At 43.9% G+C, this 22,223-nt stretch overlaps 1 protein-coding gene across 1 annotated transcript in view; it reads right to left on the bottom strand.

Annotated features, from left to right (window-relative positions):
* Positions 1–355: 355 nt before the first annotated feature.
* Positions 356–22,223, bottom strand: part of Caf1-55 (chromatin assembly factor 1 p55 subunit) — a 30,153-nt gene continuing 8,285 nt past the window's right edge. Inside the window, exons 5-13 of the mRNA XM_050171934.2 lie at positions 20,225–20,398; positions 19,799–19,853; positions 14,856–14,916; positions 14,062–14,154; positions 13,890–13,957; positions 8,155–8,281; positions 4,723–4,935; positions 1,508–1,618; positions 356–857 (exon numbers count right to left, since the gene is read on the bottom strand). Of these exons, the coding sequence (XP_050027891.1) occupies positions 789–857; positions 1,508–1,618; positions 4,723–4,935; positions 8,155–8,281; positions 13,890–13,957; positions 14,062–14,154; positions 14,856–14,916; positions 19,799–19,853; positions 20,225–20,398 (971 nt within the window). The 3' untranslated portion in view covers positions 356–788. The remainder of the gene's footprint in view (positions 858–1,507; positions 1,619–4,722; positions 4,936–8,154; positions 8,282–13,889; positions 13,958–14,061; positions 14,155–14,855; positions 14,917–19,798; positions 19,854–20,224; positions 20,399–22,223) is intronic.

Genomic DNA, 22,223 nt, shown 5'->3' on the forward strand with positions numbered 1-22,223 from the left:
TATTTGAATCTGTCCCAGTGTTTGCTTTGATAGCAGGACTGCTTTTTCGACAGTATATATGCATGTATGAAAAGCAAAAAAGATAATTGCACATGGCATTTATGATGGCATATGCACATTGTCAATGTAATATATCTGTGTCCCGGCGTCAAATACTAAACACCTTCTGGAAATTAACACTTGGGTTGCGTCCTGCCTCTTCATCCCCACCTTACCACACACCATGTAGCCATCACAATGCCACACCTACTACACCAACCGTAAACATATTGCGCATCCTGCTGAACGTTTATTTCACAAAACATGCCTCAAAAAAGAATATGAATGCTACCATAACAAAATAAATTCACAGACATCTGGTTAGAAAGTGTATTTATTAGGCTTAAAATGCAGTGAGATTTGGAGAAACTGATGTACTTTTTGGATAATGGGCCCAGCCACAATAGTAATGACCCTCCGTTCTTTCTGAAGATACCAGTAACCTGCAAAATTCAGCGAATTGCTAATATTTTACACGCTTATACCCTTTTACAATGTAACCTACACGTGAAAAAATAAGGCATATGTCGAGCAGATCGGACATCGAATTCATAATATAAGTTTTTGCTTAATGAATAAAAAACATAGCCCTGCCCAAACAAAACAAGCTAAAAAGTGCCCATACAATGTAACCTTGCAAAAGAAAATAATCAAAAAACGTGGTGGACGTGATTATGAGTTGTACAATTAAACACTGATGGTAGCAGCAACACCGGCTTGGATAGCCAATATTCAGTGCCACAGCCAATTTAAGATGCCGATGCTTCAAGCTCAGTGGCAGGGGTCTCTTGCTCTTCGTCGTTGTAGATGTTCTCAGCCTAAAAAACAAATCATCAAGATAAATTTACATCACAAAGCAGATTATCTTTATGGCTTAAGAATATTCAAAAGGAAGCAGGAGGTATGTACAATGCCGTGTTCCCAGACATTTATTGGTTTTACGTGCACATGCCACTTCTCAATCTTTGGGCTTTGGACTTGTGGAAATGTAATTATGCAAGTGCATTTTTTAAAAATATCTATACATCGAAGACAATGAAAGCAACCAATTCGTGCCCCTACAATGCTAAAAGTGTCCAATCCTTAGGCCTATCCAGCAGAGCTCTCAGCTGTGTACTTAATCATTCCTTTAAAGCAAACTAGCATACATATCGATCATTGACAAGATTTGTGTGAACTTTGCTATGTTGGCTGTTGTATCAACACATTTGAAGCAGAGTAAGCACCTATTCCTTACAAGAAGACACGTAGGGCAGTTATTGTGTGTGATAACTTTAAAAGCTAGGCCAACTATTAGACCTATGCCAAGTTTCACATCATTCTGTTCTTGTGCAGAGCACATGTGCAAAATGTAACAAGTACACGGACACCTGTACACAACAAAAAGATTTTCACTATCTTTACAGCTCAGCAGAGAGCACAGATAAAAACTCAAATTTAATTGAACTGCACTGTTACAGACACTTACCATCTGCCAGACCTGCATGATGTTGTCCTCAGACACTGAACAGATGACCCATGGCTCGTTCGGATTCCAAGAAAAGTCCGATATCTTGGCTGTGTGGCCTCCGTGAATGAACTGCACGTGAAAATCCAAGCCACCAACATTTAGGTATTATGTACGCTACAGTCCATGTCCAATTTTGGGGCTTCCAAGGTGCCTCGGAAGCATTTGAAAGATTGGGTATTGTGAAAAAATGAATGCAAGCTTTTTACTGCCCCGAAGACTCAAATTGCCAGAAGTACGTCCGAAATAGCTCGTAAGGCTCACCAGTACACTTATTGGGAGTATCGGTGCCCATACTGTGACAGGAGACAGCAGGTGCATGCACATAAATTAACACATACTGTGTCCTGCAACAATGGCCTCTTTCCATTATTAGTATGCTTCACCACTGTATATTGAGTATGCTTTACTGCGTAACACCACTGTATTGCGATGAGGCTGACTTCAGGGAACCATGCTTTTCGAACTTCGACGCCATCAGCGAGGATGATGAAGGTGTAGTTGGCACCTATGCCGACAGCAGTGAATCCTTTAAATGAAAAGCACAGCACCACAAATAAATAAATAAACAAACAGCAGGAAGCCTAGTAGCTTGGTAGGCTTAGGTTTTCAAACGGTGGCTATGGCTATCAGCAGATCGGCATGTGAGAACGCTTGGTGGTGAATGTCGAAGCATCTAGGCCTAGCGTTGCCGTAGTGGGTATCGGTGCCAGCAGGGTCAGTGTGCGAGATCAGTGGTTTGAAGTTGCAAGATCATTTGCAAGATCATGCGCCAGTGGTGGCTTCAATTAATGCCGTTTCGGACTTACAACCACGGCAAAAAGTCACAAAAGTGAGACAGAGACAGGTTTCAGCATCTGAAATTTCAGTCCTTATACAGTGCCTCAATGGGATACGTTGCAATGCCGTGAAGGCGTCCGAATTATTGCGCATGTCCAAAAAGTTGGTTATTGACTGTGTATGCTTGTCTATGGCAGATATGCGGGTAATGTTGCGAGATTTTTCAATCCCTAAAGTTGCTTATACCAGGTCTTACACACTTGACTAAAATATTCCTCAGAATTTCGAGAACACATGTCATTAAACAACATTCACAGCGCATGTCTCATCTTAAATCTTCTCCGACTATCAAATGTTAATGAAAGTGCAAAACAATATCAGTGCTCATACCTGAAAGTGATGCAACTTTACTGGCGCGGAATAGCAGCATAGTGGCGCCTGTGCAATGTGATGTCATTACAAGTTTGGCACACCCGCGTACGTCCAGTTCATGTATACAGTGCAGTCCCCTTATAATGATATCAAGAACAAAAAGAAATCCCATCATTAAATCTGATCATCGCTATATGGACTGCGGAAAAAAGCTGCCAAACATACCTTCCTAGCTCCGAGACCAAATTAGTGAACAATAAAATGTTTAATAAAGGGAAAATCAGGCATCCACCTGTTCGTAGCAATTGCTACAAAGGAAACCCATACAGGTTCCTCGAAAGAAAAGCCTTGCAGTTGAACAAAAATTTGTCCTGGGAGGATGTCTGATGTACGAACGGGTGGATGTCTGATTTTCCCTTCATTAATTACTTCTCTTCACCTTGTGGGTTTCCGTAGAACTAGTACGTCAAATAGAATGTTTATTTATACCTCTAAACAGTGTGTCAAATGTTAGACAGACTGAAACAGTCCGAAATCTGCACTTGCTTTCACAGAAGTTTCAGGTTCACAACTGCGGTGTGCGTCGCGTCCAACTGCTACGCGAACGCTGGCGGCTATAATTTAGAGTGCACGAAATCAACGAGCGACTCGATCGACGACGGTGCACTTTGGGTAAGCATCGGAGTCGGTGTTGAACACAGGCCTTTGTCAATCTCGTCGTCACTGCTGCTGCTGTCGTTGCCTCCATTGCACAACACCGCCATCTGTCGCAACAATGATCGCTCTGTAGGAAATTTTTCACAGAACGAGGCAGCGCTATCTGCACTGAGAAACTCCTCCACCGAAGTACCACCTATTTTATCACCACTAGCGATGTACTCCACGAGTTCGGTAATGCAACGGCTTCCAACATATTGGTTTTACAGATGGGAGGTTTCGCCCTGGCACACAAAGCCTGCCTTTTCCATTGATTGGCATGGCCTTCATGATCTTGCCGCTCCCAGCTTCCAGAATCGTCAATATCATCGACTGCACAAGCTCGTACTTAAAGTCTTGCAAAATCTGCAGCTTTGTCTCAAGCGAGGCAGTTTTGTGCTTTGTCTGCACACCTACCTTAAGTTCCGCGCTTACCGAGAAAGAGAGGAAATTCTAGAAAGGGAAGGCAGGCACAACTCGCTTCTTGCCTTCTTTTTCCCCCTCAGATGCTTGCCAGCGACGCGGACGCCAAACAGCTGGCGCCATCTTGTAGCACAATGCGCCAACGAAAGCCATGCTCTCCATGGTTTTCGCAATCGGCTCGCAGGCGGGATGCGCTGCACGGTAATGGCAGCAGACAGGAACTCGCGTAGGCAAACTTTGTGCCCCGTCTCGGTTAAGGGGAACTTGGCAACGTAAATTTAACGATTATGCTGCACGGAAAACGCTGCTAAAAAGGCAGAAGTTAGCTCGTTATATCTGATATGCGGTGAATAACATGTTATATATGGGCTTTTTCTCATAGCCCTAATGCATACGTTGACACTCTTAAGTCGGCTCATCGTTATAACCGATGTGTTATCATATGTGGCATCGTTATAAGTGGATTGTACTGTAGTTAGAACACCGTCCGAGAAGTTCAAGCACAGCGCTAAACCTTGCTATCACAGTCAGTGCTTCACCCTTCAGGCAAAACTGACAATTTGTTGTTGTTTTTCTTTTTTCCATTGAACAAGTCACTTATCATTGTTGGAATGACTAGGATTTGGTCACAAGAAGTACACCCAAAGAAAGAGACATGTTTGGATGAAAATGTTTGCACACATCAGGTCCAAATCAGAAATGTTCGTACTTCATTATCTGAATCCAGGCTTTCCCAAAAAATTTGTGTTCAATCTCAAAATTTTACAACTCAAATGTTCCAGAAATCATGTTTTACTTCACCATAATAGTTAAGCTTCCAAGAAGCCTGCGCTTTCTGACCAGAGTACTAAGACTGCAACAGGAGCAGGGTTTGCACCCAACGGACGTATAGCAAGCAAACAAACCAGGAGCTCTGGAGGGCCATCCTCGGCGTCCTCAGCAGACTGCTCCTCCCCGATCTTGCTGAGGTCCCAGACGTGGAGTCGTCGATCGGTGCCGCTTGAGGCCAAAATGGTCTCATTGTGAGGCGACCACTGCACCTGGAAGATCTCGTCCTTATGTGACTCGAATGAGTGAAGCTTGAGCTTCAGATTCCGCAGATCCCACAGTGCCACCGTCTGTTGAAAAGAGAGTGATTCATCATTTACAGGGTGCCTGCACAACCTTTCTTTTTCCCCCATTGAAGTACATTAGAGCAGGGGCAATACACCAAGTACATTGTTTTTAGCCATTTAAAGCATGAAAAGGCATCAGTTTATAAAATGCAAGAACATCCTGTGCCAGAGTGTGCCAATACTGAGTGACCTGAAAAAAACAGCAACAACGAAAAGCATCATCCCTAAAGTATGTTTCACAAAGTCTAGAAGTAAGGTCCCTCCTTGATGTAATATGGTGGCCCTATGTACACAAAATATTCTATTTCCCATTTAGAAATATATATGTTGTGAAAAAGCTAACCTTACGTTCCTTCTGCACTCTTTAAAGGACACTATTTTGTCAAGTTAAATTATTGATTAATGCTTTAAAACGTCTAAGGTGTCAATGTTATCTCGACAGAGCTTTAGTAAGTGATGAATTAAGGTAAATTTAAGGTAAATGTAGCAAAAAGAAATTATAAAAAATTATGGGGTTTTACGTGCCAAAACCACTTTCTGATTATGAGGCACGCCGTAGTGGAGGACTCCGGAAATTTTGACCACCTGGGGTTCTTTAACGTGCACCTAAATCTAAGTACACGGGTGTTTTCGCATTTCGCCCCCATCGAAATGCGGCCGCCGTGGCCAGGATTCGATCCCGCGACCTGACAATTTGAGACTATTGGGATATTCTAGTGCTATCCTGATGACCTAAATGCCTCATTATGACTGTCATTAGTACTCAACCACTGATAAGATTATTGCATTGGATTATAAGATGAAAAGGAATGCTACTTGTCCATTTCTATTCGATTCTTAGAAAAAAGAACTCATTGAAGTTACCCAACCCTGTGCTGCCTTCGCTCTCATGTTTCGGTAGTTTTGGTATCACAGGGTGCTGAGCATGTTTCGCTGACTTGAAGACCTCGTACTAATAGCAACGAGCAGAGGATGCTTCGTCCATGTCATGTTTCTGATGGCCATGCTTTTCGCATTTTGCGCAAAACATAGTAGGGCTGGCTCTTGGCCGTCATTTCACTCATCGACAGCCAGTAAAGCTGGCATGATGCATACAGCATCACAACGGCTCGTTCATTGCAGGCAATCTGAATTGTACTAGAAGACTGTAACCTCTTCAGCTACGATATTCTCTGTAACTAGGTCCTTTCTCAGCACGAAACAAGTGCTTCGAGGTTTCCGGAATATTTGGCTTTGGAGTCCCTCAAGCTTTTGCCATTGCGTTTGTTAAGCAGCCCCAAAACAACAATGGGGCAGTAAGACACATGGTAGTGGGGGGATCCAGATTAATACGTTTTGACAGCACAGTGTTTCTAAACAAGCACCTAAATATAAGTACACAAGCGCTTTTTGAATTTTGACCACATCGAAATGCAACCATTATGGCCAGGAATTCAACCCACAACCTCATGATCAGCAGTAGAACATCATAGCCACTATAGCCTCTGTGGTGGGTCTGTGAATCTAAAGGAAACCCCATGTGTATCATTGCCATTTGTAACACCCAATGGAAAAATTAATTGGTGCATCACGTTGACACAAGAGGAGAATTATATCTTGATGAAGGCTTATGTGTAAACAACTAGGACTGTCTTTTTTTTTTATTTCTCCCAAACCAATACAGCATGACCTTTGAATAGCAGCAATTATTATTCAGTCGAAAGTTTAAGAACAGTAATTTGCTGTTGTGAGTAGCTGCTTTAGTAGACCCACATTATTTGAAGAACTAGAGATACTTCATATAGTTATAGGATATAGCTGGTACATTCTTGTATTAAACTATTACTGTTGTCCCATCTTGTGTATGCCTATGTACACCTTTGTCCTCACCCATTAAAGGGCCCCTCACCAGGCCCCATAGCAAATTTTGGTTATACGGTGGAAGTTGCTACACGTCCTCTAGGGAGAGTTCTGCAGAAAAAAAAATTTCAAATCGGCTCATTAATAACAGAGAAATATTTCAGTGGCGCGAACCCATGATTTCAGCAGGCGGGCTCCGCTACCAAGCAAGATGCTCTCTCCACTCGCCCTGTCTAGCCTCCGCAAGCAAAATTCCTTCCCTACATTCCCCCATACTGGACCTCGAGGATCGCGTGGCGCACACGTCACAAGCCCCTCTATTTCCTTTTTTTTTTCGGTGCTGCGCACTTCCACTGACCACTTTGTATGTCTTGAAGAGCCGTTCGTGTAGCATTTGACAGCATTCGACAGATGGTAAATGCAATCTTCATTAGCTAGAGTTGGCATACAACACATCGCTGCGGCAAGTTCGGGGTGCGATCATTACACAGGAAAATTAAAAAATCATTTTGACGACAAAATTCAGGGGTGCGATCACTATGCGAGTGCGATTATGCAAGTAAATATGGTACTAAAGTAGAACAAGCAGATCGCAGAGCATAATCGAGCACTGGAGCATGTTAGAAAATTGTGTACTTTCATTGTCCGTGCGTGCAACTGCACAACACGCAGGCAAAAGGGAAGTGTATCTCTCTTTATGCGGTGCGAAGTAAACCAAGAACACACAATCATTAGGCAGGCATTAGACTTTAGGCGTTTTATTAGTTATCTAAACTTTCACTCGTCTACTGAGGCAACAGATGACAGAAATAACAAATAATGCCTTGAAAAATTCTCGAAGTCACATGTCGGTACGAGCGATGTGACAGCAGTGCGATATACGTAGGCGCAATTGTGCGATGTACATCGACTCTCCAGCTCGGAGCGCCATGGCAAGTATCTATGTAATCCTTTGCAAACACGATCGTTAGTGCGCATTGTATGCTCTGCGCTTGTCAGCTCAAAATGGCCACACCTGGTGGGGGGCCCTTTAAGGAAAATAAGGGAAGGGACGGAGAGAAGGTATGCACACTTCTGTTCTATGAAAGACAGTGATTTGCTAGCTGGATGGCAATTAAATGCTACGCTGCAGCTGTCACAAAGTGCTGGCACCTAACTAAACTAACATTCATCAAGGAAGCACACGGCCACACTCCAAGAATCGCATCCTTTCATTTCACAGTGACTGTCAGCTCACTACTCTTTTGACTTGCACACAAGCGTCCTCTTCTTTTCACATTCTGTACACCCTTCAACAAACTTCAGTAGCCACCATTCATTACACGCTGACTTGCTTCCTTCCATAATTTCAATGAAGAAAAAAAAAGGCATGGCCACACGCACCTTGTCAGCTGAGCCTGTAGCCAGAATGAACTCGCTGTAGGGGTTGAAAGAGAGGCAGTTCACCTCAGCTGTGTGCGCATCAACTGTATGGCTTGGCTTGTTTGTGTTGTTTGAGCGGGTGTCCCAGCTGAAAAGACGTGAAAAGACTCAGTACGCATAAGGATACCTCAAATAGTGCAAGATGCTCAACTACTTTCACAGTCACCAGTCTCGTACTGCTCTACCTCACTGCATGGCAGAATGCAATCACGGTCGAGCCAAGACAAATATAATAATCCATTTCATACTTGGCATGCAACAGTGTGGAAGCTGTGCAAGTAGTCTGGCCATAGGAGTTTCACTACATGCAATTTACTGCTTATTTATTATTTATTTTTCAAGTACTGCAGCCCTATCCAGGGCTATTGCTGGAGTGAGATACAAGTACATACAAGCACAAAGGAAAAAGCAAGTACTAAAGCAGAATAAATAAGCAGTACAGTAAACTTAGACACGTGTTGGTATACAGTCAATGACTGAATTTTCGGACGCCCAAATTTTCGGACATGCCTGATATTTCAGACGTCTTCGCGGCACCGCCACGAGCCCCATAGAATCAATGTATAAGGACATCTGAAGTTTCGGACGCTCGAACCCCCCGCCGTCCAATTTTCCGGACTTTTTGACGCGACGGAAGGTCCTTTGGACCCTCGTGCAGCGCCCCTGAGCAGGAAATCGACTTGCAGCCGAAGCATATCACCGCTTTGAACCACAACTAGCCAAATCTAGCCATTACACACCGATTTGGTCTGGCCACGTTAGCTCTGTTCATCGCCGCACTTCCGCTTCCGCCTCCGGCGGAGTTTCCGGAGCGGCGCATGGCGGCGCCATTTCATTTGTTTGCATAGGCCACGTTTTGGCTAGCGTGGTGTGTGGTTGTGCTGTTGTGTCAAGTGTGCTCTGCAACGCTAGGCCTAGGTGCTTCAACGCTCGTCTGCGAACTCCACTGTTCGCAACTTGAGGATTTCGCTTGCCTTCGATGGCCCCCACTCCGTCTTCGTCGTCCTCGCCGATGGCATCGAAGCGCGGAAAGCAGTACCGTCGGTTAACGGTGGAGAAGAAAGCCGCCATTACTAAGCAAGTCGTGAGCGACCCATCGCAGGCTGACGTGAGCAAGGAGTTCGGCATGGAGCAAGGAGTCAGGCTGTGGGGGATTCAGAAGACTCCGATGTTGAAAATAAGGAGCCAATGCCTGCGCCGCCTACAAGCGCAGAGTTGACGCGAGCACTGTTGAATCTTTCATCGGTGTACAGTGCTGACATGACCCTTGCTCAGATCGAGGTGAATATGATCGCATGCAACTGGAACGCCGTCCAAACAACAATCAACAAGTTCTTCAAGTCACTGCAGCAATAAAACCGGCTGCCCGACGATGCACATGTACATAATAAACCGGCAGTCGGCTGCATACAGAGTATTTGAATGCGTTTTTTTATAGCCATTCCACTGATGCTTTGGCAGGGTTTCGGAATCCTGGTACTTAGCCCTTTACCTCTAGATCCGAGAAAAAAAGAAAAATAAAGCGCGTTTTTTGCATGCATTCATTTTTTCGGACTGCCTGACTTTTCGGACGTTTTTACATTCCCTAGAGGGTCCGAAAAATCGGTCGTTGACGTTATTGTACTGAGATGCACAATATCACCAGGGTGCCTCTAAAAATCACATGGTAGCAGTGCAAGAACAGAGCTGGATAACATGCAACAGAATTCGAGAACTCATGGGGAATGTGCATGTTTGAAGTTGAAAGCGAGTGCAAAGAAAGCCTCGAGGTTGTTACTGTGGCATCTTCTAGTTGAAAAAACACTGAGATGTGACACAATCAACAGCAGATAGTTGACAAGATGAATGAACATGGGGGTGTAGCAATTTCATAGAATCAACATGCCTCCTGATGCTTAGTACAGGCAAATTCAAGGAAGTCATGGAGAAAGAAGGGCGAAAATTTCTAACCATAGTGATGACAAATGAAACTAACAGTTGTTTTTTGATCTGCAACACTTTCCACAGAGCCACTTCATATACCACAACTTGCGAATGTAAAGTAACATAATATCTATTATTTATGCAGCTTTGCGATTCCGGTATGCGATGTACTATATTTTGGTCGCTAGTGCTGCACTGGCCGTTAGTAGCAGAAATGAGTCATTCCACTCATTTGGTCTGGTAGATAACTTCAGACCTCTTATTGCGTGACGCAAAAGTATGAGACTTAATGTTATGTCAAATTACATGGTGTGTAGACTACAAGAGAATCTCATTAATACTTTCTGAAAATACAAAAGAAGCAGGGAAAAAACGTACTAACCGAAAAAACATACAATCCAAAATGATTTTAAAATTTGACACTCTACTGTAGTTGACATCTACGTTGTAAAGCACTGCACAAATCATTGCACAATGGCACGAGGCGCGCATCGAGCTGGTAGGGCTTCGGCGGCCCGAAGTGCGCTTTGCTGTATTTCTATTGCGTAGTGTTTTCAGACGGCAATGGGAAACTGAAACGAAATCAAGCTGCTGGGCAACGCCAGATGCTACCAAAATGAAATGCGACTCTCACATCATACCACTTGCGGCAGGAAACAGCGGCACTACCTGCAGCACTACACACTGTAAGAAAGATGGATGAAGACACATTGCAATAGGTTTGGCGGTGATAACTGTGAATGCGGCACGCAATGACCCGGGAGGAGATTTTCTGATACCGGAATAAGAAACTGAGCGCGCACTGGCATTTTCATGTTAAACAGCCGGATGAGAATTGTATGGAAATTGATGTGGCATGCAACTACTGTTCTATACCATGCGTGCCTTGCGCCTTTTTTTTTTTGCTTACATAGGATCTAGCAGCCGGAACACAAATAAGATCGCCATCCACAGCTGGGAACAACTGCACCTTTGGGTTATCACCTATAAAAACCCCACTACGCTTGTAACAGCACCACGCACTGTGAAACAGATAGGCAAAGATGCTTATCACAACCAGATTGGTGGTGATGCGTGTGAATGCGGCGTGCAATGAACCTGGAGAAGATTTGCTGGTACTGGAATAAGAAACTGCGTGTGTGCAAGCATTTTCACATGAGACAGCCGGGCGAGTATTGCGGTGAAGCTGCCACGGCAGGTGGCATATACTGTTCTTGACCGCACACGCCTTGCGCATTTTCTTGTTTACATGGGATCTAGAGGCTGGAAAGCGTAACATACAAACACAGTTTGACGATTTACTGAACGTTGGTGCTGAAAAATCGTGCTTTCCAGGAACGTATGAACCAGTAAAAAATACATGTAACTCTACTGGGTCATTTTTGGGGTTCTCGATCACGAATGTTGGCACTGGGAAATTGTATGTAATGGGATCGTATCAATGAGGCTCTACTGTATATCTTATCTGACACACTACTTTTTGGTCTCGAATGCAACAACAAGAGAAGACTCCCCGGCCTTCAGTGTTGCCTGTTACATGTATGAAATGGAAAATAATGCATAGACATGTACAGTCACCATCCATAATTAGGACATGCTTGATTATTCAGACAGCTTCGCAGCAATGACAATGGCCCGACTTAATGCATAAGGAAGACCAACATTTCAGACACCTTATAGCGTGCTGTGCGATAATTTGGACTCCGACTACACAACCGCGTGCTAATTTGTCAACCAAGTCGAGCAGAAATACTGTATTCGAATATAGGTCAACCATTTTTTTCCAGAAATGCTACCCATAATTAACTATCGACCTATATTCGTGATCAAGGCTAGCAAAGTACTGAGCTAATGGAGTTCCAACGTGGAACAGAGCTGGAGCCGCAAAGGCCAAGTCCACAAACCAAAATCCCCTCCCATGCATGTCGATATCATACGTAAAAGCTGCAGTCGTGCAAATCGCAAATCACCTTATTTACTCCATTCTAATGTGCACCGATTGTAATGCACACCTGTACACTACTGCATACCCGTACAGTACAGTGCTAACTAAATAAACAAGCATGGTGTCACACACGCACAAGCAAAGATGAACACCTCTCACTTGATGACCGCGGAAACTCGCTGTCAAAACACAGGAGTGAGGAAGCGCGGCAGCAGCTGCCTCTCGCTTCAATGCGAACCATAAGTGGCAAAAACACAGTGCGCAGCAGGCTCTGTCCCCGTCGCAGATCGCTTTCAAGATAGGGCCGAGGCACTCGTATCGCCAAAGTGGATTGTCACGAATACGTCCTGCTTCGGTCCACTGTGTTGCTTTGCTGGCGAAAACCATCTGCTTCAGTTTGCGCCAGTCCCACATGCAAGCTTCGGGTACTCCGAACACCCATGATATGGCCTGCTTTCCGTCCATCTCCACACACAATCACTTTCCTTTTAAACGCTTCATCATGATGAACTCGGGAAACGCAGGAAACGGGAAGACAGGCGGTGGACTAACGCCTAAGCACACGTATAACAGCATATGGAGGAAGCTATGGCAGCTAGGCTCAAAGTGGGCACGAGGCGGCCATCTTGAAATGCCGATGGTGATACAGTAACGCAGATTTAGGGTCGTACTTGATTCTAACGTGCCAATAAGAGTGACCAGGAAAATGTCCGGCCTCTTCTAACAACACATTTTTCAAACTCTACATACCTAATGTGTTATTCTTTTTCCTGAGTTTCCCATTATTATTGTGCTACTATCCCTTAACTACTGTTTTGTTAAAGCCAAATATGTCCCACTCACTCTGCAATTCTATTGATTCTATTTTACTTTGTGAAAGTTTCTTGTTCACTGCCCTCTCACGTTCAAAAGCATTCAGTTTGACCTTTGTACAATTTTAACACCACATTACTGTATGTTAGCGCATCTCTTACACTGTATTTTTTGTATATGTATACACATATGGATTCTAATTATTGTACAATCTTTGAGTGTACTCTCCCCCCTTCACAATGCCTCTAGGGGTCTGCAAGGTATGTTTAAATAAATAAATAAATTCCAATGGGTTGAGCCATATGCAAATAATTTTTTTTAAATTTCTTGAACAGCACAATATATGGAGGCCGATCTATATTTGTGCTCAACCTATTTTCGAGTAAATACGGTAGTGACCTTTTGGTTTTGATATGCCGCAAACGCATACTGAAACTAGCGAAGCCTAGCCAATCTATTCGTTGCCGTCCACAGCTAAACCGCAGCCATAAGTCCCAAGTCGTAAAGGCTGCATTTGCAATTGACACAATTTGCTGTGCAAGTTCCATTATGCACATCCAGAGTTTGTTCATTCAAGTGTTAAATAATGACACGGTCCCAAGCAACTTCAAGCAGTTTCAAGTGGTGGACAATGAATGTCGCAAAAGAATGTGCTATCACTCGGCTGTCACAGCGTTGTTGACTTTTGTTCTGTTGTCGGGGGATGAAGATTCAGTGGATGCATGGACGGTACTTTCATCTCTGTGTAGCGACAGCCTGACAATGGTCAAGAGGTGGGCCGCCATTTAGCACTGATGTCTTCCGCTAGACTCTGTTGTGCTTATCATCTACCGTTCACAACCAGCCGATCCCAATTAATGTGGGCAGAGTGTTCCTCTGGCCACTGACTGATGAAGTGCGAAAAGCATGAAAAGCAATAACACAAGAAAAGGTGTCGCTACGAGAAGTGCATGCAGCAAGTTGCGTAATGAGTTGTCTGAACTGTATAAGAGTAAAAAAACTAGAAAGTACTTACATCATCAGTTTCTGGTCATCTGCTACCGATCCAAAAAGGCTCTCGTGGAGAAGGTGCCATGCCACATCCTGAGCACACACACAATGGATAAGAAAGAACCAACCAATATGAGAACAGATTCACTAAAACCCCTCTTCTTAACCAAATCGGAAAAAGCAGACAGCCCACTCACTTCAACAACGGCGGTGTGTCCAGTGAAGATGGTTTTAGCGTCAACCACTTTATTCTCTTTTGGAGTAGCATTGATGTCCCAGAGACAAATGGTCTGAAAAACGAAATGGCACATTGTGCAATACTACTCTTAACGACCTTTTGGTGAATTGCAATTGCACTTTTGAGGCATGAACAGAGCAACATTTTTATTCTCTAGGAACAAGGCCATTCTAGCGGCAGACTGGGGATTGGGAGTGCCGACCACACGTTCCAATGGCCGACCAAGAGCGCCTGTCAGGAAGAGATCCCTCCTGTGGGGTTCCTGAGGCTGCTCTATCAAAATGCATGAAGCATGGAACTTCACCGAGAGATTTAGGAATAGAACTAGCATACGTACTCTGTTGATGCCTTGATCTAGTGGCAGTGCTTGCAATCCAATTCTGCATTTTGAGGCCTATGCTCTGCCGGAAAGAGTTGTAGACACTGCTGTCTGTTGTTATTACTATTTCCTAGCATCCTAGTTGGCTCATTCGGTTGTGCGACTACACCAGAAAAACAGTGGTACTGGGTTTCATCCCAAGACCAGGAAGAATTTTTTTTTTTTTTTTCAAAGTTTATCTTCTGAGGAATTTTAATGGTTTTCCTCTATAACCTCACACTTTCAGGTGCAAACATGTGGCAAAAGTGACCCAAAATGCAATTGGCTACCGCGAATGGGTACTTCCAAGCTTCTTAATTTCTTCCCATTTTTCCGAGGTAAAATTTGTGCACACATAGAACACATAGCACAATAAAGTATTGCATTCAACTCACGTGGTCATCTGAGGCACTCAAGAGGTGGCCATTGAGATTAGGGTTCCAAGAAAGACCGTATCTGTCATGAAAATTACAAAAGAAACTCTGGTTAATATTAGGTGTGAAAATTCACCCACACACGTAAACAAACAAAACAGCACAGTTCTGTACAAATCGCAGAGCAACTCCGACTATAGTTGGAGAACTTAGCGCTTTGATTCTGTGCACGTATTATACAAGGGGGTGCCAAAAAAAAAAAAAGGAATACGTGTTAAAAGACTATGTATTTATCTTTTCTTACAAAACAACCTTATTACCTTCAAAGTACTCTCCATTATCCTTAACACTTTGGTCCAATCTGCGAGTCTTCTTGAAAATATTTTTAATACTTGTCTGTGTTTCGATGGCAATTTGTTTTTTTTTTTCTTCACCTTTTCTACGTCATGAAATCGTAGTCCTTTCGTGTTCATTTGAGGAAAAAAAAAGTCACGCGGAGTGAAGTCAGGTGAGTAAGGGGCGTGGGGCAACAGAGTGCTATATTTTGCCAAGAACTGGGGCACTGAGATGGCTACGTGACCTGGTACGTTGTCGTGGTCGAAAAACCAGTCTCATGAGTGCCACAAATCAGGCTTTTTGTTGCAGACTGTTACATAATCTTTTCAGTACCTCTAAATAAAAAGCTTGATTAACAGTCTGATCTGGTGTAATGAATTCTAAGTGCACTATCCCCCCCCCCCCCCCCAAAAAAAAGAGCATGGTTTTCATATTTGACTTCGTTTAATGTGCTTTCTTTGGGCAACGTGACAATGGCATTATCCACTGGCTTGATTTACGTTTGGTTTTGGGGTAGGAATAGCACCCTGTCTTGTCACCAGTAATAACCTTGGAAAGAAAGTCTGCGTGGCTTCGAAGCTAATCTTTCAAAGCGTGGCATGTTTCTACTCAATCTTTTTGCTGGTCTGTCTGAATTCCAGGCACAAACTTCACAGCAACTCTTTTTCAAATTCACTGAACCGAGCTCCAAAATGGTCCAGATAGGTTCTCCAGCTCTTCAATGGTCCGTCGTCGGTCTTCAAGCACAAGTGCATAAATCTTTTACATTTTCACCCGTTCGTGAAGTTGACGGACATTTAGAACGAATTTGTCCCAAATCAATGCTTTCCTCTTATTTTTTTAAGCAAGAAGGCCACCTGTACACTAGAGTTTTTTTTTCATAGCAAGCACCGTCCTTGTAAGCAGTGTTTACCATCTTAACAGTTTCTGCAGCATTTTTCCCAGGCAAGAAACTAAATTTCATAGCCGCGCGCTGTTCACTCAAATCGGCCATCACGACAAACTAGGAGTGTGCGAAACTACTTTCACACAAAAAACTCACTGTACCCGGAGAAAACCTTGCCGGAAGACGCCACTGGGCGCAACGATCTCAAAACAAGTTGCCCGATGCTTGCCTATTGGAAGAAATGTGTACTACGACAGCTCCGTCCAGCACAGACCTATTCCAGTTTCTTATAGGTGCCCCCGACATCTCATGAGGTAACCTAACACATACATTGAAGTGCCATGCAAGTACCATGTAAAATCTCACGAAAAGATAAGCAGACTGTTTCTTTAGGGTCTGAGGGATCCTTTAAGGGCCCCTCACAAGGCCATACAGCAAATTTTGGTTACACACTGAAAGTTATGTGCCCTATAGGGGGCATTCTACCACAAGAACTTTTCTTAATTAGTTCATTAGTAGCAGAGATAGAAATATTTGAAGCGCCGCAAACCCATGATTTAAGGCGGCAAGCGTAACTGCCAACATAGACACTCTCTCCATTTGCCCCATCTAGCCTCCTCAAGCGAAATTCCTTCACTGTGTTCTCCCATACCTGAGCCAAAGATAACATAACGAATACATCACGGGCATCGCCTTCTTTTTCTCTTTCTCCCTCTTGCATTTTCACTGAGCGTCGCCCTTCCAGCGATGGCCTCATGCGTGACCTGTTGCGTTTGTCTCGTTTGTGCAGCAGATGATGTTGCGTGCTCTGCACGAGAGCAGCTGATAAGCGGTATAAGTCGATCCCACAATCTCGAGCCCTGAGGCAAGCGCGAAAAGATGAAAGAGCATAATCCTGGCGCTGGAACACAGTAGAAAATGACAGTTTCGTTGCATGCATGCAAGATTGCACTACCTGGTAATAAGCAGACGAAACAGAAGTACATTTTGCTTGCTATGGTACGAAGTAAAACGAAAACACACAGACATTCATTCTGTATGTTTTATTATTTCTCTATCATTCACTTATAGAAGCAACAGATTAAACACATAGCTGATGCTGCCTTGAATAATTCTCAAACTCGTATGTCACTATGAGTGGCATCACAGCACTGCCATGTACGAATGCCACTTGCACAATTGACGTCGACTGTCCAGCTAGAAGCACAGCACCCGTGAGAAGGAAAAATAGCATTTGGTTTGAATTTTAAGCTTTTTCTGCGGTGCATAGGGATGCAGTACTTAGCAGACACACTCGTTAGCTTGCATTTTATGTACTGCGCTTGTTGGCTCACAATGGTCAGACCTGGTGAGAGGCCCTTTAAGTGAACTGACCGCAGAAGTGTCGGGCCCACATAGCTGTGAGGACCGCGGCATTTCGTCACAAATGACCGCATGGCACACACTCGCACAAATTGCAACAACCTATCAAGAACAAGTAAAAACTAAACTAAACACGCCTCTGCTCTTGCATAACAGCTTTGTTCGCGATCCCATTACGTGAAATAACATGTGGAGTATCTCTCAGGTGCCGTGCATGAAACCTCTAGAGATTGACAACTAAGCTTCGGAGCACCCACTTTTTTCATTGTGTTCTACAGTCAAAACCTGCAATAATAAAATCACGTGAATAGCAAATTCTCGCAACAAGATATTTTCGTATTCCCGGAGAAAGCCCATAGGATTCAATGCATTTTGTACTTCTCGGCAACGAAATATTGCTTTACTACAATCCCGCATCAACGAAATTGTCCGGAACATAACTCTGCATATTACCTACTCGTGCAAGGCTAGCAGGTTCCAAAATGTGCTAGCATGCTATTGCTTTGCACTAAAGCTGCACCAAATACCACCACATTACACTTGCATGAGTGCTGTCATTTTCGTTTACAAAAATAACGAAGCGCTGGAAGCGATCAAGCTGAAAACACATCATGGCCGCCATTTTGTTCATTGATCGCCCGTTTGAAGCGGCACACGTGTGGCTACCGACATGTGACGGCGGTTTTTGCACACCTAGTTCAGTGTATATCGATAAAAATGCAGCAAGAACAAGGAAATCCCCGTGCCACTGACATGGAATTGTTTATGGCACTTGAGATGGCAGTTGCAGCATGGAGTGCTACGGATTGAGCCGTGAGTGATCATCCGGGAATATGCATTCCTTGCTTCAAGAACGCTGGTTTGGTGCAACCTGACAGATATCGCGTGCGGATTCGACGCTGGACGTAAATTTGCGCTAAAGGTCCGTAATCTCGACCGACTTGCTTTGGGTATACGAGATACGATCACTTTTGCACCCAGCACCAGACGCGTTGGCGTCTAGGGCGTGCGCTGGAGAAACTCTGCTGCATGCGTGGAGCACTGTTGCTCTGCGTCCGGTGCCGAGTTACGCAACAGTGATCGTATATCCGAAAGCAATTGACCCAGAATACTGTTCCACAGCAGTGCTTCCACTGCTGATCGACGCATGCAGCGCACTTTGTACTGTTGGCAATGTGGTTCTATATCCTCGAGCAAGCTTGCCAAAGTAGGCTTATAAAATTTTGACAGTAAAGTTTTATTCTGCGACGCATTACCTCTGAGCCGTCTCATTTCACAACAACAAAATTCTCGCGAAAGCGAATTCTTTCGCATTCCCAGCCATTTTATTATTGTGTGGTTCAACTGTACCTTGAAGCTTACATCAAAGTTGGTCACACATTACCCGAGTTTTGTCAAGGGCGCCGAATGTGCTGGGACACCAAATAGTAGATCAGCGCGTATAGGTGCACCAATACCAAACACAATGGGCGCTCAGGCACACCATGACAAAGAAGGCACAACTAGAAGTACAGGTGTGCTACGAAAGCTGTGCTTGCAGAGGGCTTTTCTACTCGTACAATGCATCTTGCACTGCGTTCCGCTGCATGCAATGTTTCCGCTTGATAAAAAGGAAACACATGTAAAAAGTAACTTCTGGGAAAAAAATATTTGAAAAATTGCAGCCAAGTTGCAAGCACCCGACCCCAGTTACTACCCGACATGCGCCGAAATACCCAACGTCGTTTATGTTGCAGTAGTGCGAGTGAAAAACGAGCAGGAAGCAGGGGCGGGTAGTGGAGATGGTGCTACTTTTAAACACCGAGAGGCTTTAGTTAGGCCTAGCTGCATTTTGCTATCAAGCTTCCTGCTGTTTGGTGCCACATTTTTCATTTAAAGGATTCGCCGCTGCCTGCAATGGCACTAACTCTGCCTTTGTCATCCTCACGATGGCGTCACAAGTGCAAAAAGCACAGCAGGAATCTAATGCATAATGCTGGTTCCCAAAAGCGGTGATTAGGAGTCAAACATACACTCTGTATTGCAATGAAGCATGACAAGAGTGAAAAGGATCCACAGTCACGGGACTTGAAATGTGTCCCTGCACCCACTGTCTCCTATCACAGTACAAGCACCAAGACGCCTAATACTACTACTGACAGGATTCTAAGCTGTTTCGGATGTGGCTGTGGTAATTCGAGCCCTTGATGGCTGTTAAAGGCATGCATTTGTTTCCTTTTTGTTTGGGGGGGGGGGGGGGCTGCCCAATTTTGCAGACGTTTTCACAGTCCCTAGATAGTCCAACAAATGAGATGTTGACTGTATGTTGTATGCTGAGCTGTTAATCAGCATACTGGACGGTACTTTCACTGTTTGTCATGCATAAAACTTCCATGCTCACCCTTCCTTCTGATGACCGCGAAGTCTGAGATCAGGACTACATTCACCGTTGGGATCTGGGAAAAAGAAAGAAAGAAAGATGCATAAAAAAATCAAACAAAACAAGATACACTAATGTCAATATCATTGGGGGAAAAGGCAATGTCATGAGAAAAAGAAACAAAGGTTCAATATAAAAGGTTTATCTACACTCTCGGTAAATTCATTCATCTCTCATTTAAACACATTCAGCTAGATTGTCCATTTAGAAAGTTCCATTTCGGTTCACTAACAACTAAATGGCTCCTTCACAAAAGGGTGAAAACAAGGAAAGGAATGTTCACACTGCATACAATATATTTCTCTAGCAGTCACAGCACAAATACAACGTGTCCTGACAGCAAAACACTTTTGCGCAAGAGGAAGAAAATGAGATAGGGTGCCAGACCAGGCTTTGAGGGGTGCTTAGTGTAGTCGAAGATTAACACATCGCTCGAGGGGGTCTTCGTGGCGATGATGCACGGGTTTTGCGGCATGAAGCGCGCTCTGTTGACCTCCCCCTCGTGGTTGATCTTGATTTCAATATCAATCTTCCCACTGACAGATCCAAAACCACCAAACTCTGAAACAAGGAGACAGAGAAATGCACAATGTTATAACAGAAAGCACTGTTGCACTAACAACTTGCACCTTAAATGGTTCTAATTGCATGCCACTACCAATCTCCTCCCTCAGTGTCAACAGCCATGGGGACTTGTTAACCTCTGCAAACACTTGATGCAAATATGAATTTTCAGAATTTCAGACTTCATTTATTGCTAAAAGTACAGAAAATTACATGTGTGTAGTATACATAAGGATGTCCCATAGTCGAAGACTGTACTGGGACCTCCAAAAACTATGTACAAACACAATACAAACTAGGGAAACCTAGATGTTGACACCATGTGAAGTATGAAGACAACATCCCAGCAAGGTTCGATATTTTCTTTGACAGAAGCTCTACAGGCTTTGCACATAATTAAACACATGCTTGAATGTTTGGCTGCATTCATTCATGTACACAAAATGCGATGCCCAATTTTGCAACAAAATTTTCCAACCATCTAAAACATGCAATATGTTCCATCTTCCAAGCCAAAGCAATGCAATGGGAAGTAATGCAAGAATTACAATTATTTGTTTTTGCACTTTATGCCTGTTGCTACTGTTCCACATAGGGCACACAAGTTTTTGAAAGGCAGCCAGAATGCATGTGATCACTTTTTACTAAGCAATTACTTTAAAGTGCAATTTTCCTAAACTACCATATATTGCCGATCATAAGTCAACGTTTTTGCCATTAAGGGGGGACATGGGGATGAAAGCAAACTTTTTTATTTACCAGCCGATTTTGATGAAATTTTGCACAGGTGTTAATAACATCACATAAACAAAACTGTGAAAATATGGCTGCAATATCTGAAGTACTTTTTTGTTTACAAAATTTTTCTGCTTTCATTTTTGCAAAATGCCTGCACACCTGTATATTGATGGTAGGAGTTCAAGCAAACATTGATAGCACTCCTATATGTATCCTCCACACAGTGACATTCCTGTAATTTTTTTAGCCTAGCAGATTTTTTTTATATTCTCATTCCTTGGTAGCTACTTCAGTTGCATGAAAATCTCGACTGTGAAAACAAAAGATAACAAATTATTGAAGCTACTATTTTGAAAACAAAACATGTCACTGTGTGCAGTGGTGCACAATGAGTGTAACAAAACAAACGGTGTAAAAATATTCATAACAGCGGCTGAGATATTGGCTTTGCAAGTTGACCTTGGTGGTAGAAAAAAGTTTTGAGAAAAAGGTGTTCGAAGTTTTGAGCCATGTTTATTCGAGTAGAAACCACCGGCCTTGTAGGTGCAGGTGTCAGGTTGATCTCTTGGCTTCTTGGATCTTTTATGCTTGCTTTCATGTGCTTTTTGTGCCCTCTTCTTGCTCAAGGCATCTTTCTCAGCCGCTCGACTCGCTTGAGTCCGTCACCACCGAGCATGCTCCTCCCGCCGTAAACCCTATCTTCCGTTCGGTTGCCGGCACAGAACCAAGTGACGCGCGGACAGTGGCGGCGGTCATGTTCAACACCTCCGACAAGATGAATTGTGACTCAAGATGCGACTGTATGGTGCGACCGTTGCTGATGCACGGTTCGTTTTCACGGCCGGCAGACGCACGCGCTTGGACCGCACTTTCGTCGTTCATCTCGGTGACGGCGGTGGCACAATCGGGGTACGTCGCGGAGTATTTACGGGACGTCGCAGGCCCGGAAGCATCGGAAACGGCCGTTATTAGTTCGGTATCATCACCATTGGAGCTCAAGGCTGCAACAGCCTGCGAACTGCCCGGCAATGCGTCGACAGTCTCTCTTGCAAGCTAGCGCGCGGACACATCTCTGCTAGGACTA

Source organism: Dermacentor andersoni, chromosome 6 (assembly GCF_023375885.2).
Source record: "Dermacentor andersoni chromosome 6, qqDerAnde1_hic_scaffold, whole genome shotgun sequence".
NCBI lineage: Eukaryota > Metazoa > Arthropoda > Arachnida > Ixodida > Ixodidae > Dermacentor > Dermacentor andersoni.